General features: G+C 41.3%; 2 protein-coding genes across 6 annotated transcripts in view; one reads left to right on the top strand and one right to left on the bottom strand.

The window, feature by feature from the left end:
• The window catches only part of SYN3 (synapsin III), a 256,004-nt gene that overhangs the window by 94,417 nt on the left and 136,460 nt on the right, over positions 1-25,127 (bottom strand). The window lies entirely within an intron of this gene.
• TIMP3 (TIMP metallopeptidase inhibitor 3) overlaps positions 1-25,127 on the top strand; it is a 38,429-nt gene that overhangs the window by 2,198 nt on the left and 11,104 nt on the right. Inside the window, exon 2 of the mRNA XM_061445085.1 lies at positions 23,835-23,917. Within this exon, the coding sequence (XP_061301069.1) occupies positions 23,835-23,917 (83 nt within the window). The remainder of the gene's footprint in view (positions 1-23,834; positions 23,918-25,127) is intronic.

Raw genomic sequence — 25,127 nt, 5'->3', positions numbered from 1 at the left:
ATGTCAGTGGGGCTGTCATACCTTCAGACATCACGGCAAAGGAGGAGAAGGAAGAGGGGAAAGAGCAACTCATTCTAGTAGATGACTGAAATGCAAGTTTGGTTAAGACTACAGCTGTGTGATGGGTTGAAGCAAAAGTAAATGATTACATTTGCTAGAACTGTCTGGAAAACATGATGTTTCTGCAGGCTGATTTTTAGTAGATGCTGTCATGTCCCTCATGTGCTGAAAGGGCAAAAAGCATGCTAAAGCATTCTGGCTCTGGAGGAGTTAATTATCTCCATGGAAACTGATGGCAGTGTACTAATGCAGTGTTTAGACAGACTAAACTACACGCTGGGTTATAAAACACATTGTGGGGAAGAAGGGGACTTGGCAGCAAGTTTTTATCGCTCTTGAAACTCCTGACAAAATACCAGCTCAAAAGGGAGGAGTCAGTGCAGTAAGGGCTGGAGCAAAAGAGCTTTTTTAAAATAGCTCCTAAAACAATACAAGAAATTAACTAGCTAGGTGGCAGCCTAGGAGTGGCTTTTCATCTTCAGAAGCACTGGATTTTGAAGAAGGAGAAAACATTTAGGAGTGTAAGACAAATTCTTAGTGTTGGTCTTTCATGCCTAGCCAGTGAAGTCCTGCTCTCAAGTTTATTCTCTTCTCCTTTAATCTGATCTCACTGGACGTTTAATTTTTGATCTTGGTGTGGCTCCTTTCTGATATGACCTCCCAGCTCTGCAGTCATTAGAAGATTTTAATCTTTACAGAAACAGATGCACAAATAAACCATTAGAAAGAGGAGGATTTCAAAATGTACATCATTTGAAAGTGAAGGTTGTCTTCTAAAGGAAGCTTGGACTCCATACGCAACAATATCTTTTTATTATTAACGAAGAGGGGTGGGGGGGGAAGAGTAGCTACTGCCAGACTGGTCACAAAGGGTCTTTTTACTCAGTCTGAGCATTCCAGCATGATGAACAGAGCAAAAGCGAAGAGGTGTGTCTCATCTGGCTGTCTGAAGTCAATCAATAATAAAATTGCTGTTTTAACTCCTGGCTTGCTTTCTTTAACTGGATCAATAAGTGCCAGAACAGGCAGTACAATAATCAGACAAATAGCAAAACAAACAGCAACTGCTATGAGTTGCCATTTGAACTTTGCTTCCTCCACTCCCACCCCCTGCCTGCGACCCCTTCCAGATGTGAATATTTTTCTTTTATTTGAATTAAGAGACCTTTTGAAAGAACAGACACCAGGCATGCTTTGTTCCATTGTGACAAAGCTGTGACATTTCCAGCTGGACATAGCTGACATGAAAAGGGCTTGTTTGTCCTTTTTTTGCAGGAGCAGCAGGAACTTTTGAGCTGGCCCCCTCTCCCTCACCTCCCCTTTAAAAACAAAACAAAAACCCAAATAAACAAACAAAAAAAAAAAAAAGAGGAAAAATACATGAAATTACTGGACTTTTGTCAAACCAGTCTGCAAGTGATATGTACTTTGTCCACTCCACACCTATCTTGCTTTCATTTCGTGCATGTACTTCAGGAAAGAGCTATGGCACTGCTAGCTGTCTCTTTCCTAAGTTCAAAGGAGCTCAAAATAACACTCCCTTGTAGAGTTTGTGTTGGGGGAAGAAGTATCTATTTCAGTAAGGATGATGGTGGGTATTGCCCCTTGCTGTTCTAAATAACCTGACTCTTGGTGAGCTAGAGTTGGCAAGCTCTGGGGAAGTGAAGGTAAGCCAAGAAATCCTTGGTGCCAAGGAAGCCAGTCATTCCTCCATCCTGCTGTACCCATAGCACTAAGATCACAACACCTGCAGTGGCCTCCTTTGAGCTGAGAATGTGATACAAGAAGAGCAGAAAATAGCAGACAAAGAGGAAGCTCATGAATTTGTTTGGCCCAAAGTCTAAGCACCTAATTGAAAACCTGCCCTTTGTCTTTCACTGGTTTTCTTGAATTGATCATTCCACCTTCTCACTAGTTATGCATATCTCTTTTAGCTTACAACTTGATCATACATGAGATTTTGACATGCATTCTTTGCCTTGACATGAACTCTGTAGTGAGGTCACATTGGATGCTTTATCCTTTAAGGCAGACAAATAAGGTCTGCCAAATTAATTTTAAAGCTACAGTAAACCAGCTTCCATTAATTATTATGCCAATCTTTTTAGTTGAGATGAATTTGAAACAAATTTTTGGACTGCATGTCATAGTAATGGTTGCAAAAGCATTGTATCCACTTTGGAATCTGACTTTTATTGAGGAAGTAATGTGGTTTTGTTTTTAGACTGGACTTCCCTTTGAGGCATTTTAGAAGCAGGAAATCTGGGAAGTATCCTATAAATAAAAGGGTACTGTGAATTCCATTTTACATGGGAAGAAATTGGGGAGATTTGTTAAACTTTTAACTTCTAATGTCCATGGTAAAAGCTGTGGTGAAAGAGCATGTTCCTTGTGCCTGGTCATGTCTTCTGTCAGGAAGATGGCCGTTCTGAACTGAATTTCCCTACTTAATAGAAGTGGAAATAGAAGTTGCTTATTTATCAGTTTTGTTCGTTATTTGCAATTAAAGTGCACAGCAGAGAAGAGAGATCACCTTGTGGGATTTGGAATATGCCACTTCTCCAAATGTATGTATTAATAAAAAATATGGTGGAAAATACTGTTTGGAAGATGCAGTGCTGAATGTTGCATAAAGCTCCTTTGTTATCTTGCTACTGTTGCATATGCTTACCCCAGATTTCCTGAAGGAAGTAACTCCAGCAAGACCTCTGAGCCAGCAGGGAGCCAGATGTTCTAATCTTGAGCTTTAGAGCTGCTTGCTTTATGTAGACATTTCTTTTGTTCTCATTTTCACTGATTTTTCCACCTGTTCTTGAGAATTCTCTACCTGCCAACTGCTCTCTTAATGTTTCTGGGAAGAAGCAGGCTGAGGGGAACATAGTTACATACAGCCATATACACTAACAGCATTTTAAGTTTTCATTTGGGGTTGCGAAGGGCCTGCTTTGTTCATGTCTGTTTTTCAGGATGACCAGATTTGGTTGTTTTACCATAGGAGAGGTCTTTAGTGGACTCAGATTTTCCAAGGCACTAAATACAGTTAATCCTGACCTTTCAGAGTCTCTTAGATATGGCAACTAGATTGGCATCTGATGAAATGGATGTCTGTATTTATGCATGACCCACTGACAGTCATGGTGGGTGGGACTGAGACTCTTTAGTAGAAGCACTCAGTGAGTCACCTTGGTCTTAATACTTAAGCTATTAAGATGAACGCTTAAGTTTTTTAATGTCGTGATGTTGTCTGAAGTCATATTTCTTTTCCCTCACAGCTCCAGTACCTTGTAGTGCTCTTATGTAGCCCAACCAAGCAAGTATTACAGAAGAAAGGAGCCCATTTGGTCTGGGCAGGAGGTCTTGTCATTGAATGAAACTTCCTCTGGATGCTCTCTGGCAGCTCTTAAGAGCTAGTAAACCTGAGAGGACAGCTTGGTTTGAGTTGCCAGGGAAGGCCAAGGAAGGCTGTGCTTGCCAGTTCTGAACCAAATGAAACTGAGACTCATTTCAATCCTAATGATGTCTGCAGTGCATGTGGTTGAGTCTCCTTTTAATTATGAGGCTTGTGTTTGGTTTTTTTTTTTTTGATTCAGGATGAAGAGGGTTTTGCTCTGATGTACTACTTACATCTCTAGACTTTCAAAGTATGATTCTGTCTTTCATATGATGTTATAAATTGGAAGCGACTTAAATGATACTGTTGAAATGATAGAAGCATAAAAGATGAGAGGAAATTCGGCCTTCAAGTACCAATTCGTTAAGCAAGTGCAGAGTTCATTAAACTAAAAGGCCTACTGTACCTCAACTCAACCTCTTAAGAACCTCCACATGACACTTGAAATTTTGCTAGTGTAACTTTATTGGACTGTTACTGCTCTTTAAGTTAACTGCACCTTACATAGATTTCTCTGAGACAAGGTTGAACAAAGTACTAACTACATTTGCAACTATCTTGACTTTTCCTCAGCTTTGTGGCACTGAACACTCATTGCAAATCGAACTGAAGATCAACTTCCTCGATAACCATCTGTGTCTAAGTATTTGGGCGCAGAGAAGGGAGGCACACTGCTGGGACTATATTAAAACCCAGAGCTCTTCCTCTAGAGCAGGTAGCTGAAAGAGCATGCCAAAATTATCAGTGCTCTGCCCACCAGTGACCCTGCTACCAATGTTATTTGCCCAAAGTGGGCTAGGTCCTTATTTAAAGCTAGGGTTAAACTTTATTTGCTTTGGAATAACAGGCTGGTGCTGGGCCTGAGGTAAATTGGACCAAGGTGGGTTCAATGGATTTACACCCTCTTACATTAGATCTAAAATCTGTCCCAGTTAACAATATAGAACAGAAATATGGGACCAGCCTCATTAACTTGTGTAAAGCAGGTGGAGTCCCTCTGGTCTTAGCAGTATTTCACCATCTTTTATCAGAGTTGGATTTGACTTGATGGTTTCGGGTTTCTAAAAAGACTGTTACAAACACTAGAAAACTTAAAACTATTGTTAAAAAAAGTTAACCTTTTACTGTAATGTGAAGTAGTTCCCTTGAGTGACCAGAGTGAAGATTTAGTCCATTAACTGACAGTGTCTAATAGCATAAAAATGCAAGTAGTTTTACACAACCCTGATTATTTTATTTATTCAGTGCTGCTGCCAGCTAGAAAAGATTCTGGGAGTCTTTTGGAAACAAGATAGAAGTCTCTTGAGTTGTGTGCTGCTAAAATAAATGTTGACTATGAATAGTCCAAATTCCTGCTAGTGTTTATATAAGACCTTTCCAAAGGGCAACTTCAGCCCTTAGAAACAGTGTATACAGACAATAAAACTCAAGTTAAATAGCAGAGGCGTGCATATGCAAAAAATAACATCAACCCTCATCAAATACCTGCTATGGTTTGCTTCAGATGTAGAATCTCGTTTTTATTTTGGGAAGAAAGGAGGTGATTCTGGGTGTTTCTCCCAAGACTGCAATGCAGCAAGAACCAGCAGAAAGCTGTGCCTGGGGAAAATGTGAGGGAGGCCATTGTCAACTTGAGGATAAGGTCTTTGGGCAGTGCTAGTGGGGAACTAGTATTCTGAGTCTGTGGGCTCAGCTGTGAAAACTTAAGTCTTGTAACAAGTGGGGGAAGAAGATGATCACAGCAATTTAGTGGGAAACTTGTCATTGGAGAAGGTATTCAGGAACTGTAGAAGTGGTAAAGGCCCTTCAAAGGCTAGTCTTAGAATATGAGGAGAGGTTTACTGAAGAAGGAAAAGATGCTGTATGGAAGCATTGATAAACAGCTAGATATAAGTGGTTAGGCTAAGAAGAATCATCAGCTGTGACATGTGATAAGCCATACCATCTGAAACAATGGGGGGCATGCGTAAGGTGCATCTTATTCATCCAGGAAAGTGAATGGGTACTGTGGCTTCAGGGAACACATAAGTAGGAGAACCTGCATAAAACTGTATGATGTTCTACTGATTGATCTCTAACAGCCCGTAGAATGCTTATTTATGACATTAATCGAGGCTTAGGCTTGGGAAAAAACTGGCTGGGTGGACTGGCTATAGAGCACACGCACTTTACTCCATCTGGACACTAGCCAAGTTGTTGGCTTCCTTCATTCAGATGAATGCAAAATTCCTTCAAATAGCCCTTTAAGGAGTGCAGGTTGCATGTGTATGTGAGCAGGGCTTGGCCTCCTTTTATTTCTGCCAGGTGAGTTAAAGGTCGTTACATCTTCCTTAGTTACCCATCTGTTGTTGAAGTGTCATAGCACTGGAATCTTGCTGGTTCTTAAGAGGTTGGAACTAATTTATTGGGGAGGGAAAGAAAAGTATGTGAAAGGATCTAAGGGTGAAAAAAAGACCTCGTAGATTTTTTTTCCCTTCTTAATTCCTTAAATTTGACATGAAAAGGCCCAGGTTTCTGCTGGGCCTGCATGATCACTGGTACTTCAGCAAAACAGTAATTGCACCAAATCTGCGGGATGCTTGCACAGATAGTAATGGTTACACCGGCTGCAACAGCGTTGCACATTATTACTTCTTGCTTCCTGGTGGTTCATTAAAAAAAAATACTAAAAAAATCCCACAACAGCACCTAGGAAACAGGAGTACTTTTGTTCTGAAGGGCTGTGTTCAAACCCAAGCTCCTGCTGGCCAGGACTGAAGGACATGAATTTTAACACCCTCATGCTGTATTGTAATTACAGTATGGGGACTTCAATATCTGTTTTCTTTTCTCCATTTTTCCCTCAGTATTGGGTGTTACTGCAGTGCAGCTTGCAGGGAGGCCTCCAGGCATTATGTTAATTATCTATAGAAGAGCACTGGAGCATCTGTTCAGACAACAGGTTCACTCTCTCATGCTCACTGAATACATGAACAAGCAAAGATCTTGATCCTCTGACTTGTAATCAGCCCTCTCAAATTTCTTGAATCAGTGGTGGATAGAAAGCTCTCCCCCTAGTGAGCAGGTTTTGTTGTTGGTCTCCAAACAGTTAAAATATAAGGAGAAAAAAATGTGCTTGCTTGTACCAAGACAGGAAAACCTCAAAATGGAAAACTTCCACTTGACTTTGAAAGACGGGAAATGGCTGGTGTTGGAAAGGCAGCAGGTAGAGGAAGAGAGAGCCAGAGGATATCTGTAGAGAGCCAGCTATTCTCCAGACACTTCTCCTTCAGCTCCAGGTTCTTTTTGGGGAAGGAGTTCCAGGATGGCCCCTCTGTTCCAAGCCCTTTATATGCTTTCCAAACACCCACCCCAGTTTCCTACTTCCTGCCTTTTCCTGCTATAAGTATCCCGCCTGCTTTTCATAGGTCCAGAGAAATGGACATTACAGATTAAAGGGGATTGAGGTGACACTGTGAAGCAGCCTTTAGAGCAGCTCTTTTGAAGTGCACAATTCCTCTGCTTTAACTTGTGAAGTGTGAGGTTGCTGGGTCCCCTGCTTTAAATTTCCTTGGGAAAATGGAGGGAATCCTTTAAGAATGAAACAGTCTCCCTGTTTATCATACCTCTGGTCTGGGATACATGGGCCTGTTTCCTAGTAAACAGTTTCCTCCAATAAATAATATACTACATATGGCGCAGAGCTAAAAACTGAAAAACCTCTGGTATTTGGGAGATGGGAGGGTGAGGAAAAGAGGTTTAAGAAGGAACTGGAGACACTAGTTGAGTGTGACACTGCAGGCAAAATTGCAATAATGAATACATTAAATGCACTGGTGATGAGGATCAGACCAAGAGGAAAAAGCCAGCAAAGTGACCCCTGAGGCACTTAAGTAGCCATCATGTACAGTACTTCAATAGCCACAAAACGCAGGGCTCTTCCCTTAGCATCCCGCAGGGCAAAAATCGCAGCCCAGAGAAGCGTGGGAAGACAAGAACGGCAGTTCCTGTGCAAGAGCCTCAGTATTGCTGAGGATTATGCTGGGGGAAAGGGCAGGATGAATTCTTAAGCCCTTTGTTTTACTTCTCTAAATATGAGGAGCAGCACCTGACCCTTGTTCTTATTTTCCTTTTTTTTTCCTTTTATTTTTTCCAAGGGGGTGGGGGATTAAGGATTTAGTTGGTTATTTAGAGGATCAAGATAAAAAGGAGACTTCAATAAGTCTGTTTCCATCTTCTCTACAGACAGTATATTTCAACAGAATTAAGCAGCTGTCCTGCTTTTCCCCCACTATGCAACAATTTGCAGCTTTACAGAGGCACAGAAATAGAGGAGTCTACAATATCAAACCGAATTCCTAGGTGGCATTTCAAGAGATCCCAAATTATAACAGGAAGGTTTTAATGGAATATTACCCATTCAGAAAGGACCTTGACTAGATGTGGCAAATAGCCAATGACCCTTAGAAGTATGTTGTCTTTAACACCTTTGCTTTGGAACAAGCACCCTGCAGCAGAACCTGAGATGGTTAGTCATATGCATCATCCAGCTAGGCTGGAGTTCCGATGCTGATGCTCCCCGAAGCCTGATGTGGGATAGTCTAACTTTCCCATAGCCCTGTTTTGTTTGCTGTCATCCTAATTCCTCATAGTTAGAGATTGATTCAAACCCTGCAGTTTTAAGTTCCTTCCAAAACTCTTTAAAGGAACTTGTTACTTTAACTTTAGAGACTTTTTTTTTTTTTTTTAATCAGTAGCAATGTCTAATCTACCTCCCATGTGCAGCTATCTCTTGAATTTCCCAGTGTATTCTGGTTTGTTCTTCTTCGGTTTGTCTGGGAGGCCAACAGGATGGAAATCATGTATTTACTCATACCTTATTCTGAGGATTCTCCTGAGGCCAAATAATTACAGGACCATAAAGCTAGGACTAATAAATTCTTCTATTACAGAGCCCTGCATCCCTCTGTGTTGTGTGATTTAGTAGGACCCTGCTGGAATAGCACTGCCAGCTTGATCCTAGGGAGGCTTGTGCCTTCCTATAGTCTGTCACTTTGAGAAAATAGCGAACTAACTGAGGAGCAGGCCTTTACACACCTTTATTCCAATGCCATGTTTAAACTGGTTGAAGAAGTAATGTGGACTGAAAGAATTGTACAACACCTGTGTATTTGGCTGGATGGGAAACAAAGCTTTCACTAGTACCGGAAAGTTTTCAAGCCAATAGGTTCCTTCCTGTCAGTGCAAGATCTCATGTTTGTTTCTGAATGCCCTTCTCTCGTACCGATTTCCTCCAGTAATAATGGCTGTTGGAAGAGGTAGGGCAAAGGAAAGCACTGGGTCTTTCTTTCCCTCCTGTCTCAGAAACTGTTTTCCTGTTTGTCTTTTATGCAGTATGGCAGCTTGGGCCATTGACGTAAACTTTGTCCTTTTGTGCTGTTCAAAGCTCCCCTCTTCTGAATTTGACAACATTGCCTACACGCATCCTGACTAGGCTGGACAGGAGAGTGAGCAGAACAGGATCTTAGGGTGATAGTCGCCTTGGCACACTTGGGGGTTCATGTTTTTATTCAGGCTCCATATTTGTTCATCAAGCCATCATGAGGTCAGCACATGGCAGGGTTCCTTGCAGTGTATATATCTCAATATATATGTGGACCAAGGAAAGATTGACCAAAACTGTTATTGTGGTGGTGTTTTGAGGCAGCACCACCAGGTTCCACTATAGAAAAATATGGAAAAGGCAGGTTTTGTTCAAAAAATTACCCAGAGTCCTGAATGGGAGAGAAAAAAAATGGAGATGAGTTGTGAAAGAGGAGCTGCTTTAGCCCACTTGGATGTCCTTTGATGAAATCTATCAGAGCTCACAGCAGCCATCATCACTTGGGAAATCAGAATGAAAGTGCTGATGCATGTTGTTTCCCCACTGAATTTTGGACTGTATCTCTTTTTCCTCATGAGGCCATCCCCGCTATAGTTGCTGCAACAACTGTATTGTCATAAATGTATTTAAATTTAGTAATTTGGATAACGAGTGTATGCTGGAATCAACGGAGCTATAATGGTTAAAATAGTAATAAGAGGTAACCTTGTTTCTGTATTCCCAGAGAAATTTCCCTTGGCAAAGACCAAGCACTGAATGGAACTGACACACTTATGAGCTAGCTACATATTTGTCTGCCAATTTCATAGCAAAGGCAAGCAGAATCTGAGTTCCTTTTGCAGAAACTATGTTTTGGTGAAATTTCACTACGATGACAGTGGTTTCAGCCCCATTTTAGTTTTAGAATGTATTGCCAGCAAAGCTACAGCTGACAGGACCAGGCAATGCCAGTTTGCTTTCTGTAGAAGCGGTAATGCTTCAGCTATACAAGGTTGTATTTCTTCCCTGCCCTGTTTGGAAGGTGGCAGGGGAATCCTTACTTGTTGTGGTGCATTTTCAGTAAAATCCCTTGCCAGAAAATGTTCCAGCAAGCTGTGGCAATGAGAATGTAATCTGTGGCTGTCTTGCATAGTTGGATAGTTTGTTGGTTTTGTTTCTAAGCCAATTTGTGACTCTTTGAGGCTAGTGTGGCTTCAAAACTTATTAATAGCAGTCCTTGTCATTTTAGAGGTTTTATCTTTTCATTATTATTCACACATGCTCATTTCTGTATTTGCTAATATGCACTTGCAATTCCTCAGCTTCCTTGCTTGTGGAAGGAAACCATGCACTAATAGCCTGGTTTTGTTAACTGGGGTTCTGCTTATCCCACAGAATGTTAGAAGTGGACATGAAACTATACATTGGTAAGCCACACCTCTGATTTTTCTCAGAGAAAAAAAGCCGTGTAACTGTTCTTAGTTGAGATATTAAGTGTGAAATTAAGCAGTTCCAAGGGGATGAAAAACTGCTATTCAGACGGACTGTCTTTGTGCTTCTGTCTTCTCCACAGAGCTACAGCAGTTCAGTGTTCTTGAGTCAAAGTGTTTCCCTTGGGGTGGTGGAAAATCAGAGCGCAACAAGGCTGTTAAAAATCCAGGCTTAGACGTGTGCCTCGTGTGTGCGTGTGTGTACATCTTGCAGTTCAGTGATGACCCTGCTGACTTCTTGAACTTTTAATGACAATGCAGCTGTCTGTTCATGGTGCTAATTAACCCTAAAGCTGATTCCCCCCTCCCCATCGTTATCCATTCTGTGAATGAGATGTGAAAACAAGAAGACGACTTTTCCCGTGCCCTTAGGGCTGTCTGAGCCTGGCAGCAGTGACCCTGCTTGAGTAGAACTGAAAGAGCTGCTGCGCAATGGCCCATGCTCCTTTTTTAATAGGTTATTAAAATTCCACCTTCTCTCCCTCCCTCCAGTCCTGTTACAGTTTGGAGCAATGGCACTTTGGGGAAAACAGCTGCAGGAATAACTTTTCTTTCGGCAAGGCAGAGACAGCTGTTCAGTTCGTAAGTCTGGGGATTCCACCACTACTTTTTTAGGGCCTGATCCTGCTCCAGTTAAAATCAGTGGAAAGATTCCCACTGGGTTCAACAGGCAGTTGAAGGAAACAGCTTCAGGAAGCAGCCTGCAATCAAACAATACTGCTTCAAAATGTTGGAAACAGCTAAAAAGGAAAAAGCGAGTAGGAAGGCATTTGTCATACAGTTGACTTGCTGACTTGCTTGCAGTCTCAAAGTACAAGTGCTCAGCAGGTCAGTGTTTTACTTGAGGAACAGGTTAAATTAGTGTGTTTGCGGTATCCTAAGCCACTTTTTAAAGATGGCTTTAGTATGTCTGTGTTCATTTACAGTCTGTGGTGTTGACAGACTTTTATTGGCACAGTAAGTTAAAGGACTGATCTCTGATGTTGAATGCTTAGTTCAGATACCCTTTGAGATCATAGGGAGTAATGGCTTACTTTTTGACGTTATGCCAGTTCTCAGCACCTGCAGCTCTCATTGGTTTGAATTTACTCACTGCTTCTGAAAAACGAGGGGAAAAATGGAATTTACTTTTGCTTCTGTCGTTAGAGCTTCTTGTTGTCACATCTGATTTATACAGTGAAAAAGAAGTCTAGAAACTTCCTGGAGAGGGTCAGAATTTCTGTTCCATAGAGAATTTTGAAATGCTGGAAATTTATCCAATCTGAAATGTGAGGGGAAATCTGAAAATACCAATCTTCTGCATGGAATCTTCTGGGAAAAGTGATTCTGACACATCTAAATCTAATGTTTGGAAGGCTTTATTCAAAATGTGCATTTTGAACAAAGATGTCATTTCACATCAACATTTAGACTTCAAGTGCAGTTGAAGCGAAATGCTGATTCAGGATGAAAATAGGTCTCAGTTTTTCTGAGAAGAAAAATAAAACCTAATTTTGATGCAGTTAATGCTCTCCTTAGAAATTTGTGACTTAAATAAAATTGTGTTTCCTGACAGGAAACAGTATTTTGTGAAACGTTTCTACCAGTGCTATCCCTGACAGTTTAACAGTAACAGCCTCTCCTTGTGGAAGTGCTGATTTTGATCTGGTTACACACTACCTCTCAAGCTGGGAGAGAATGCAGTTCACGAGTCCTCTGGGATTTATAGTTAGCTTTTTTGAATGCTGAGAATTCCATTTAAAACACAAATCCACATATCATTCACTTGCTCCAGTCCTTGGCAATGGGCAGTTCTCTTTGGCTTTGCTGTATTAATGAACTAACAAGTTTGTGGTTGTAGTACTGCTGCCACTGGACTGAGACAAGGTATTTCCCCTTGTGTTTCTGTTAGTTCCCTCTGTGTCAATATTTAAACATGCTTACACCTGTGTTCCAGGTGTGAGCTGAACTGGAGCCCTGAAAAGTTGTCTTTTGGGAGGGTGGTTCCTAACTTTTACAGAACAGTCCTGTTAAAGCAATGTCTCAGGAGACCTAGACAGGCAGGAAGCAGTCAGGTTTAGTATATACCCTGGATTACCCTTATCTGTAAACATTCAGCAGTGCAGTGTCCAGACAACTTCTGCGTCCCAAACAGTTAATGGGCTTAGAGCATTCAGAAATAGCCATCACTGTGCCAGGGCGGCTGTGAAATGGCTATCCAACCATACCTTGTGACCTCTTGTGTTTGTGTTTGTTTGTTTTTTTTTTCATAAAGTTACAAGGACACCTAAGAAGTCATACCAGAATGCAGGCTTACCTTCCCCAAACTGGAATTTTAGAGAAATTTTTGCTAAGAATACATGACAAAGCTCTCTAATAGCACAGGTGAGCTGACAGGTTCGCTTTAAGTAAATCTCTATCAGATTCACATGGTCAGATTTAGAAATTACCATATAAACCCCACTAATTAGCAATTCTGACTAGGAATAAATTGGTTGGTCTTGGATTTATAAAAGTACCTGTTGTGCAAAAAAACAAAAAAAGTCAACAGTTGTTGGTAGACAGGCACTGTTAACCATTCTGTGTATTCTCTGTGCTTACAGAAGTCTAGCTGAGAGTCCTATCTCGTTAATATTTCACTGGGAACATGAGGCTGCATATGAGCATCCAAGTAATGCCACAAAACTTCTGGAAATCTATGCTGATGATGGCTGTTCTGGAGCCTATCAGAACAGCCCTATTCTGACAGACTGTTTATGAGCATGAAATTATAATGAAAAGTTTGTGTGAAGGAAGTTTGGGTAATAAGAGAACAAGATGGCTGCAGTTTCTGTACTGCAGTTCCTACCAAACAATTTTGGCCAGTCTGTCAGCAGAATAGTCAAAGAGCTACTGAGAACTGAAATAACTGGTCAGTGCCTGCCTACCTTTTCTGCTGCCAGTGCCCTGTGTCTTCAGAGCTATAGGATGTACAGTATTTCTGTTACTCATGTAAAGAGTTGTTGCTTATAGATGTTCTTAGACTTCCAGGTCTTCTCATTACCTCTTTCATGAGACATATATCACTCTCCTGGAAAGTAGGAAAATTGGTCAGTGTGAAGTTTGCCCTGATACTGTCATGATCTTGACCTCTAGTCTGACTGGGAATCATGGTATATGAGGCTGATTTAGGACCTAGGAAGGTTTTCCATTTGCTTTAATGAACACTCTATCAGAATCTGAGTGCTATACTACATAGTGCTCAGACTCTAGGATAAAATTCTTCATGTAGCTAAGCTCAGCTATATAGTATTGACTGTGATTGCATAATAGACATTAATAAAATGGGCAATTAGTACATTTGTTAAGCATTATGATAAACCAGAACTGTGTCATGGACACATTCAGTGTATGTGAAGAGTTTGCAGAGGCTGTCAGCTTCTGAACTATTTATAATGGCTCAAGAATGGTGGGCAATGCTACTGTCTTCTCACAGGAAAAAAATGTTTGAATACAGGTTTAATTCCAGGGTCCAGGAGGCATAATACTAGGTCAGGTCCAGGGCAAATAGGAACAGCAGAGCAGCACATATAGGCCTGATCTGGTTAAATACATATACTTCTTTGGTGTGGACAGCTGCTCAGCCTATCAGTTTAATGCAAGTTTTCTAATGCAGGAAGGAATTTGCAGGCCCACCCAGTACCCTTGAAATCTATACATGTTCCCAAATGGTTCTTCCTCCCTAGCTCCTACGTGCAAAATTGAGCGTAAACCATGTGATCAGTGGAGTGCAGCCTCCTTGTAGAACGCTGGCACCCATCCCAGCTGGGCAAGGTGCTGAAGCAAGAGTCTTGTGAAGTTGCTGAAGCAGGGAGTGTCCAGGCCTGTAGCTTTTGATACTCCCTGTTATGAAAGGTTTACATGGGTTGTCAGAGCTGCCCTAGTTCTAATGGGCAGGAAAAAAGTGCCTTCAGTTGTTCCCTTTAGCTGAGCTCTCCTTCCTCCTCCTGTTGGACCATTTGAATGTGAGCTCCCAGAGTGTTCACGAATTGCATGGTGGGATAAGGAAGACTAAGAAATAAGTAGGTTTGGCTCAAGAATTTTCTTGTCTCTTTAAAAAAGACAGTGATGGTTTTATTACACTTATTAAATCTGGATATCCAACAGAGGAAGCTTAGCATCAAGGAGCAAGGATATGCCAGTTCTGTTGTATCTGGCTTTGCAGAGGTCTCACTATTAAATGACATGCAAAGTAGCATCTACCAATTTCAAGCCCTGAGCATTCACTGTATGTACATGGTTGAGTGCTGGATCAGAGCATCTTCCCCACCCCCCATCTTGGGATGCATGTGAGCAGTCTCTAGGCTGCTTGGTGAAGATAGTGGTTTTGCTCTGAGAACCAGATATCAAGCTGCCATGCAATAGATTGCAGATGGAATGACCATATCCTGGTAGAGCAACTTATCTACAGCTTTGCAGGCTAAGGACTTTCCTTTCTCAGCAGAACAGAAGCTTCCTGGGAAGTACGCAGTCAAAAAGAAAAAAAAAAATGGAAAAAAAGAGTGCCATCTACACTGCCTCTTCAGCCTTAAGTTTCCTTGCTTTTGATGTATGTGTGAAAGCAACTTTATTTGAATACTTGGCAGCAAAGGACATCACACTTGAGGACTGTATTTATTCTTTAAGCAGTGCCCGTAACCTCACGGCAGTAAAAGTCTGCCCCATGTGAATCAGAATCAGATTTCTATGATTGTAGTAGGTTCTTTAAAATACCACTTGATCCATTTTAATCACTCTAGCACTCGTTCTTGTAGCTTATTATCATGGTCCATGGAAATGGAAGATCAGCCTCACTTGCAACTGTTACCACTAAATCACAGGCAGAGGACATGTTTTCTCCTTTGAGAGGCTGCTCCCCTAACTATGCTTCCTTAGGCAATTCATCTCTCATCATATGCTGCAATTTGCTTTCCATGTTACTGCTCACTTGATGGGTTGGGAAATGATCGATGCCAGATGCGCATTCTTTTTGGGCAGTAAATGCTGCTGCAGCGGTAAGTCATGTGCACCAGCTCCTCTTTTCATTAAAATCACATATGGTTTCCATTTGCCCCTAATTGGTCTCACTTCAGCTCTGCCGTGTTCTCTGAGTGGAACGCTTAGACCCGTGGCTCCTTTGAGCAATTCCAAAGAGCTATGAGAAACCAGAGCCTTGTCTGTTTCAGCCTGGCTTCCCCTCATGCAGTATTTACTCTGTCTAGAAGTACTTGATCTGGAAGTGAGGACTGAGTTAAATCTTACTGCACAGATCTTACAAAAACCAAAAGAAAATGGAAAAGGTGTTCTGAGCTGCACATTGCCTGATCTGCTTTGAGTCACGTGCATGTTATTTTTATCCGCTGTTGTAAGCTGGGCTTGGAAGTGCTTTTGTGCGTTGGTTTTGACAACCAACTTTCCAACACTAACCTTGGCTGCAAGCAGTTCTTCCTTTGGCAGTGGCACAAAATGAGGCAAAACACACTCTGCTGAAAACATCCCTTGGAGAGAGGTGCAAGGTGTTTCTCTACTGCACTCTGTCCCTTGATACTCCTTCCCTCTGCTTGCATCACTTTTCCTTCTTTTATCTGATACTTGCCTATTGCCTTTTGCCTGAATTTAGCTTTTAGTAACTAGTTAAATATTTAGGTAGGAAGTTAAAAAAACGCCTGCCAAAAAGAAGACAGAGAAGTGACTAGTTGGCAGGAATGACATTGATTCCTCTTTTTCTTTTACCAGAGGTTTCTCAAGGCTATAGGCATGCTCATTATGTAGTCTGCAGTGTGTCTTGTTTGCTTACAACCATAGCAAACCTAGAATGTTTTATTGATGTAAGCTGAGACTAACTTAGTGATGCCTGTAACTCCTGTGACTCACCTGTTCCAGATAATCTATTGGGTCTACCTGGCTTCCCTGAGTTTAGTAGGTGTAATAGCTGGTAAGAACAGACATGGTATTATTTTTCTTTTATTTCCTTTACCTTCTCTGTGTTTATCACAAGGTATTTCCTGAAGCTGTTTTCCCTTGGCATGAAACATACCATCTACATCTAAAAGATCTAAAAGTTTCTACTTATAGCTGGATATAAATGCATTTTAGCTCCTTCCTTTCTTTTTCCTCCCTTCAAGTCTTTCCTCCATCCTCCCAACAGACTATCTGTGTATGATGGGAAAGCAAGGGAGCTAACATCACGAATTAGCTGTGGGGGCAGCGCTGGGCAGTCTGAAGAGTCTTCAGCCTAATTGCATATAGGAATCTGAATGAAATGTCTAGAAGAAACTTTGCAGTTTCTTGTTTAACAGGGACCTCTCTTTTCCGATTCTACTGTATTTCAAAGGGAGCTTGGTCTTCCATAGCGTGAGATGCACCGTACAGGGAGGGAGACAAATGCTTTCTACTGTAGCCATCAGAAAAGTTGTATCCAGTTGGTAAGCTACAGGTCAAATACCAAGCATGAACCGAGTTCTGCCTGTTTTATGCAACCTTGCATTTTCAATCTGTGGTCTTGTTGGGATGATTCACTTTCTCCCAAGTAAAGCCCTTCTAGAGTAGTTTATATATTTTGAAGTGTTGCGAAGTCTGATGCACTCATGGACTTGTATGCAAGAGTTGTATCACTCATTTTGTAGTGTTGGAAATACAGCAGTACAGCATGTTGTTCAGACAGACCTCCAGTGGCAAGGAAATCTGCAGGGATGTGAAACCTGGTTAATATTTAGCAAATGCACCTGTGATCAGTTGTTTTAGGCTGAGCTTGGGCCTGGGTGAAGCCATTTAATTGTCTTCCAATTTTTTGGATAGCCCTCAAACAGCCTTGCTGTGCACAGACAGGGAGAGTTTTCTGGATATGTAAAGCAAAGATCAAAAGTAAATGCCATAGTTATGGTTAGAATGTCGGAAGAGATCTGGGTGTCTAGCCTTCCTGGTTTTATTTAGACTTTTATTGCTAGTTCAAATGCTCCAACACGCTTGCTGAAGTAAGCACAAGTCCTTTCCAGTGCAATGTCTATGTGGCAACTGTCTGGCCGGTAGAGGTGATTGGTGTCAAGAAGGTATTCTTTCTCAGTCAGTGTTCCTCCCAGCTCTTTGAAAAAGCAAGAGGTCAAGGACTGCCAGTAATGAGAGGTAGTTTGTTGTTGAGGGGTATGAGAGGAAAGCAGCCAGCAGTGAATCTCTTGCTTCAGTATCATTTTTGGCTTTCTTGATGAGGTTCTCTGGTGATGCTGTGTGTCAACACGACTGGATTTGGCTTCTTCCAAGACAAAGCAAAAGAGGTTTGATTTGCCTTTGTGGATTCGGTTGGATTTCATGATGGAACAAGGCAAGAGGAAGCTCCTCTCGTGTTGCAGGAAACCTTCAAATTCAATACTCTTAGTTTGTAAAATAATTGTATTTTGATTATATAGGGTGAGGTGACTTAGAGTACAGACGGATCATCAAACAGACTGGAGTCTTATATCTGTTGTTTTTTACCCTCTTCATGACTCCCCTGCTGTCCTCAGTTTTTCTCTCTCTGTTCTGCTTTGATGTGGAGGAATGGTGAGAGGCTGCTTTCTCATCCCCCTTCCAAAGCAGGCCCCACATGCTTACTTCTCATACAAGCCTATAGCCACCAGGCAATTTAACAGTTTCCCAAGAGGCTGCATATAGCTGGGCCAGACTTACAGTCCAAAGGACATAATCCACTTGTAGTTATGGTCCTCTTTTTTTGGGGAGGTCAAGAGTGTTGGTTATAATTGCTAACAGATCAGCCAGGGTAGTGGGAAAAGGAATGCAGCTAGTGAGAGTAAGCAAGACAGACACAGTGATTCTGTCTTTTGAGCAGTACCACCGGCATCAATGCTAGAAAATCTGTTTGTAAAAACACCCTGTTTTGACCAGTTTAGGAGACGCCTCAGTAAATGCCAGAATGAACCAATACCTCAGTAGTGTTCTAGGTATACTTAACCTTGCATGATGTGAGCTCTCCAGCAGGTACCAGGGCAGTGAGAAAGCTTTGTGAGGCAAACTGAATGACATACCTGCTAGTAAAGTTGGTAGAAAGTTCTCAGTAAATTGCTCTTGGAAGTGAGCCCTTGTATAATCTTTGGATGAATAAAACGGCAACCATCCTCCTTGGTATGTCCCGTGTCTAGTGTTAAGGCAGCATTTCCAAGTGTACCATTCTAATGGGGATTGGTTTTGCTGTCCATTTTCTGGAGTAGTCGGTGGCCTCAGGATAGAAGGAGCCTTTCTTCAGCCTCTTGGTCACGTTGCTGCTCCCCCTGTATTTTATATTGCCACTGTTTGGATATTGAAGAATGGGCTTGGAGAATAACTTGTCCCCTGTGTCTCCATTAGTAAACAACATGAATCCTCCACATCCTTAAGTGCAGTGAGCGTGCATCTCAGCCAAACCTCTCACTTAAAAATACTCATGTTGCATACCAATAAAATAAATCCTTGAAACAATAATGAGAAGTGTAGCATCTGTTGCTCTCCTGAGCCATTGCTGGTAATTGGTCACAAGGGAAATGGCTTTGGAGCAAATCCTGGTCTCTAAAGGGTGTGTGCCTCCACTTAAAATGCTGTTAATGGTTGACAGCCAGCCCACTTGCACTGAAAGCATCTAGTTCTCATGGCGCGTTTGGGCTTGCAAGTGGGATTTGTGGCGGTGGATTGCGCCTGTACCACTGCCTCTCGGTAACAAAGGTGAGATTTGTGGTAGTGTCACCATCTAGTGGCTGGATCCGATGAAGGTCACAGGCTTGGTTGAACTAGGACAGCTGGTGCCTTTACTTTTCAGTGGGAAAAAGAGCTACTACCCATGTGCCTGGATGAAATAATGTGGTAACGACAAGTATTTTCACCATGTTGTTTCCTCATCTTGGCAAATGCTTGTCTTAATCCCACCAGTCTACTTCCTCACATCAGGCGTTGCCTGTTTGCCTACTTTTGGAGAAGATGCAAGCCATTTTTGTGGGTATACATACACATGCAGACAGCTTGTACCATGCTAGAGATGTCTTTGAAATACAACCCATTAGCTGCTTGCAGTATATGATATGAGGAAGAAGTTCTTTACAGTAAGGGTGTTGAGGCACTGGAATGGGTTGCCCAGGGAAGTTGTGAATGCTCCATCCCTGGTGGTGTTCAAGGCCAGGTTGGACAGAGCCTTGGGTGGCATGGTTTAGTGGGAGGTGTCCCTGCCCATGGCAGGGACTAGATGATCTTAAGGTCCTTTCCAACCCTAACTGTTCTATGATTCTGTACTAGTCCAGCAGAAAATCTGAGCCATCTCTATTTTCGTAAGCACTAAGCCAGTTTACATTAAAAAAAGGCAAAGGTAAAGAGATAAATACATTAATCATTTGTGATTGTTAGATGTATTTCCTGAATTCTCAAATTCGGGAAATTGAATTTTGAATTCTCAAAATCAGGTTATTTTCTTAATACAGTTTTTAATATCAATTAAATATCCATTTTTCTTTCTGTTCTCTCATTTTTTTAATCATATCAGATGTAGAGAAGCAGTGCATATGTTTTCTCCTTTTTGAATCATGCTAAGGCTGCCATGCTTATCAAGATTTACATCCTCATCTAATTTAACTTTTTATAAATAATTACAAATCACTCATGAGACCTTGCCAACTGCTTCAGTCTCACACAGTGACCCGACCTGAAACCCCAAAGTACTGAGAAACATTCATCTCAGTATTTTCATAGGCAGTACTTCAAAGGAATTGTGGTTTAAAAATATGCAGCTATTTTGGTGACCACTTGTGTGGGATAAAGTTTCCCATTAGTAATAGCAAGACTGTAATAGAGCTTCAGGGAGAAGGAAAGAGTTCAGGGGAGCAGTCACAGCACCTTTTGCTTCATTCAGCTTAAGCAGTAAGAGTACCCAGAAGTAAACAGTTGACTTTGTTAACATAACATGGACTGAATTTGCAGCAGAAATAATGTAAATTTCTGATAATTTGTAGAGCATGAAGAATTCCTCTGGCAAGTATGCATGGCCTTCATTCAGTTGGGAACAGTGTTCTTTATCTTCAGGTGGCATAACCAGTGAGCAGTGGTTTGAAGGAGCCAAAATAGGACCAGGGACATGTATGGCTGCAGATCTGCAGCTTGGAGCTGTGTTCTGGGCAGATTTACAGACAATTCTCATACATGGAGGCTTAGGGTTAGGATGAAGCTGGACATACAAGAGCAACCTCTGAGCAGTCCTGTTAAACCAGCATTTCTCTTCAGTTACACGGATGAATCTGATCCTCAGGGGGTGAGAATTTAGCATCATAAAATACAGGGGATAGACTTAAGTTAGAGTATCCTCTTCTCCTTGGCTAACTGCTTGACTTTTCCTTTAATATGGGAAAAATGAGGCAGGATGGGTTCTTTGTTCATGCCTAGCTTCTTGATAAAGAAAGGAACTTACCTAGAAAAGTTACCAGTTGGGTGGTAAAGGCAATTTCTCTGAGATACAGAGGGCTTGCCCATTTACAACAGGCCTGAAGTGATGGTCCGCACTAAAGTTTTTCATGGTTTTTAGGATGGTTTTTCTTCTCTAACTTTATTGGGGAACAGTAATATGAAAATACAGATCCTTCCACCTAGTTGCAAGGGTAGCATTAGTTGAAATTGGGATGCTGTTACATGCTAGTGTAGATACACATTTTGGATCTTCAGTCCTGTGGTGAGGCTGTTGATTAGTCCATAAATCAAAGTTGGTTTCTTTCTGAAGTGGCTGTGCTACTTAGCTAGAAGTAGAGGGCTGCCAAGCTAGCAGTGAAGCACATGAAGAGAATGGGGGTTTAGATATTTTGTCAGCAATTGGGAATGTGCCTGTCATCTTTTATGCTAACCATGTTCTGTTTTGGGAACCCTAGCATTTTGCAATATTGCCTCTTAGTATAGTTCTTATCATTGTCAATAAGATAAAAGATTGGATTGTTGATTTCAGATGTGTTGGGCAAACACCAGGTTTTTAAATTGCAATCTATCAGTTATGCAATAGATAAAGATAAGACTTCAGACACCCTTTGGTATAGATTCCAGCATTAGTGAAGTGCCCTGGAATCACAAAGCCTTAAAGAAATAGTATTGTTTCTCACTGACCCTTAAGCAGTCTGGTTTTTTTTTTTGTAGCTTCAGTAGTGGTTGTGGTGGCTGGAGGCAGCAAATAGAATCATAGAATAGTTAGGGTTGGAAAGGACCTTAATGGAAGGTCTTAATGGAAGAACCTTAATGGAAGAACTTAATTCTTCGAAGATATTTGCAGTCCTCTAGGACATGCTTCAGTATAACCACTAAATTGTGAAGAAGAGAGCAAATTGAAGTCTGAACAACTTGTTAAATAGAAGAATCAATAAAATTGTACTGGCTTTTACTGCCATTGGATAATAGAAATAAAAAAAAAATTAAGAATGAAGTTTTACACCCAGTGAATGAAGGTTTTGTTGGTCCTTTGAATCAAAGCCAGCAGGACTGTCTTACCTACTTTAAAATTTATTTGACAAGTCTGGCTGAAACACAGGGTATAAATCAGAGCAGAGTGAGTTTGCCTTGATTTCACACCATCCTCATGGAATAAGTTACAGGAACTGGTGTGTATAAACCAGATCTATCTCTTCCTTTAAATCTGTTCTTCAGATTATTCAGAAAGTTGGGACAAGCTTTTTGCTTCATTTGTTTGGCCTGGCCTCCTCTTTTTCCCATTTCTCCGAGGGGACTTCTGTAGCTGTTTGGAACGTAAATGAGCTATGAAACAACAAAGTGCTTGTTTAATGTCTTTTATACGTAGCAGAATGGATCCCTGAGCTTTGTTGCTTCTTTTAGGTAGTGTTGCAATGCAAACAATAACTCGTTGGGTTTTCCTGCTTGTAAAGGAGTACCTCCACTTCTTTGTCTCCCTTCCATGCCTTCCTGCTTTTTCTAATGAATTATTATCTGTGATGCACTAGCATGATACATTGCAGCAGAACACAGATGAAATATTGCACATGATTGCTGTGAAAGCAGTACCTCTGCGCAGGGAGTTACAGTCAGGACCTTCATAGGCTCAGAGGAAATATATGTGGTCCATTTTAGTTGCTGGATTTCAGTAGTGTGGAGACATTGGGCCATGTATTCAGCAGAGGTGCGTTGTTTGTAATGATGATAAGCTGTAGGCAAAGGTAGCTGATACCTCTTTTTCAACAAAAAAAGGGTTTCTGCGGAATTTATCGTAGGATCACAGAATGGTTTGGGTTAGAAAGGACCTTAAGATCATCTAGTTCCAATCCCCCTGCCATGGGCAGGGACACCTCACACTACTATGTATAGCTGTTAATTTTCAGTTGTGTTATGAGTATGTTGCATTCTTTGGATTATTCTACTGGAACAATTTTCATAGCCCTTGTAATGAGAAGCTTGATGTGTAAGATTTTTAGGTGTGATTTGCATGGCTATATTATAGTTTTAATTTTTCTCTTAATTGATGGAATCTTGAGTTCCTTGGTTTATTTTATATTTTGTCCTGTTGTTCATATGAGTGGTGTTTGGGATATAGCATTTTCTAACGGTGATCCTTATTCTTTCCATGATTGGTCTTCTCCATCTCATTTTCTTGTAAAAATTAAGCCACTTCTAGTGCTTGTATAATGTCAGATGATTGTTCTGGTGTAGTGAACTTCAGCTACTAGGCCTGTCTGGTCACTAAGCTTTGCTCTTCTACTGAGATGAGCAGAACTTAATCAAAAAGGGTCAATGGAACAGTAGGTTTTTTTTGTGGAATGCAGCAAAAAAAGATGAGCAGGAAAACTCAGTTAAGCTCTGATTTTAAATTACCCACTAGATCCATCTGAGGGACCACAAAATCCTTAATCTGTGGTGACTTGGGCTCAGTAGGCATTGCTGTATCTCATCTGTGGTACAGTGAATGTATCTGTGTCAGGCTGGGTGCTGCGTTGATGCAAGCACACACACTGCCCCTTAGTATCCATGAGGAAATGAAGTGCAGTGTATGTAAGGTTGGATGGATCAGCTTTGTCTTCCAGGTGGCTTCTGGCTGGCCTGGCAGCCTTCAATGTGGACCTGGTGGTTGCTGAACAATCTGCTTTTGCACAGTAGCCATTTTTCAAGGGAGCCATTTGTTTGAAGTTTTGCAGTATCTGAAAGGTGGCAGCTGTAGTGAAATCCCCAGATATTCCACTGTGCTGTATTGTATTGTTGTGGCTATTGTGAAACAGAAGCTGCATTGGGGACCCAAAGAATAAAAGTAGCAGTTGGTCCCAGTTATAGTCTGCTTGGTCCCAGTTATAGTCTGCTTTGCAGACTGCTGTCAGATTTCAACATAAATAATGCTTGTTCTAATTTTTCACACAGAACTGGATTTCCTCTAAGTACTTGCTTTGGCATCCCACTTTACATGCCTTCACTGTGTGTGAGAATTAGATAAATTATTCTGTAAAATAAAACAGAACTCCAGGCCAACCTTACTCTCAATTTATTCTAAGTGTCTTTTTTGAAGTGGAGGGTCTAGCCTGAATGTTGTGTAAAGTTGTTTATAATTTGTTGTATTTCTCCTCTCTTATGACAGTGATCCGAGCTAAAGTTGTGGGGAAGAAGCTTATGAAAGATGGACCATTTGGAACAATGCGGTACACAGTCAAGCAGATGAAGGTATGTTTGCAAACATTTCATGCAGGCTTGTAGATAAATTACAGTAGCATGTGATAATGAACAAAGTTGCATACTGAAAATAATAGCATTTCAGCTTTTCATATTGGTCAGCCAGAATAGAAAGTTACTGGCAATTAGTAGAAATATGTCTGGGGAGAGCAAAGGAAGAGGTCATTCCTGTCTTACAACACTGAATACCTAATTCTCCCTTTATTTTTAAAATTTCTGGTAGTAAAAGATGCCAGATGGGCTCCTCTGGGTATTGGAGTCCTGTTTGTGTTAGACTGTGGCAATGCAAGCTTCTCCATCTAGCACTTTCATTAAATTCAATATGTGGTGGGGGTAGGGGGCCTGCTGCCCTAGGGAAGAGTGGTCTTTCATCTCTTCTTTCCTTGCATTCTCTGTGACCACCAGTTAGAGTAATGGCATTTTTTTCCACATATAGAACAAATGGAAATTGTATAGTGAAGTCTTTGTATAAAAAAACTAAACCAAACACTGTAGCTGTCAAATACCAGCTCAGAAGAACTGTGAAGTACTGACTGAAAGTTGAAAACAAGTAGATGAATTAGAGACACCAAGCAACTGATGTATCTCTCTTCAGAGCTCTACTTCTTTGCTGCACAAACTGCACTCAACCTGCTGCTTTGGACTTCAGGGCTTTTTCTTAAACTGACCCCCTTGTTATGTAATGCTAAAAATCAGCCTTAGATTGTTTTTCTTGGCTATGCCATTCCAGTCATAAGACTGGTTTATGTCTTTAGGAAAAAAAAGAAAAAAAGAGGGAATGGAAAAGCTTGGCAGAGACTGCAGAAATCTGAAACATATTAGACAAAGTAAAGGTTCAGAAAAAAAAAGTCACTTGCCTGCCTTGTAACAGTAACTCTCTTTATAAGGCAGTTTATAGCTCAGCACGAAAGCTGGGAGGAGGAGACTCAAAGCCTGTTTCATAAGCTGTCGCAAAACCGCACGCGTAGCCAGATCTGGTCCTGGCAGAGCTCTTCCACTAGAGTGGAATGCTTGTGCTTTGAGTAAGAGGGTATGAGGTGCTGGGCTTGCTAATCTTAAAAATTCAAAAGGAAATACATGTTTGTTGGTTATTTCTTTTTTGTGAAAAAGGCACCTGGTTATGTTGGCAAGAGCAAGACAGTGCTGCCACTTTCTTTTTGGTGTTTTCTCAGGTTTTTTTTGGTGGCTGTCCCTGGCCTCA

The sequence above is a fragment of the Pezoporus flaviventris genome, unplaced genomic scaffold (assembly GCF_033815535.1).
Source record: "Pezoporus flaviventris isolate CSIRO_AGI_PZ_B2104156 unplaced genomic scaffold, CSIRO_AGI_Pfla_v1 ptg000002l, whole genome shotgun sequence".
Taxonomy (NCBI): Eukaryota; Metazoa; Chordata; class Aves; order Psittaciformes; family Psittacidae; genus Pezoporus; species Pezoporus flaviventris.
Note: the sequence above shows the minus strand (reverse complement) of the source record. Positions and strands in the feature narration are given on the sequence as shown.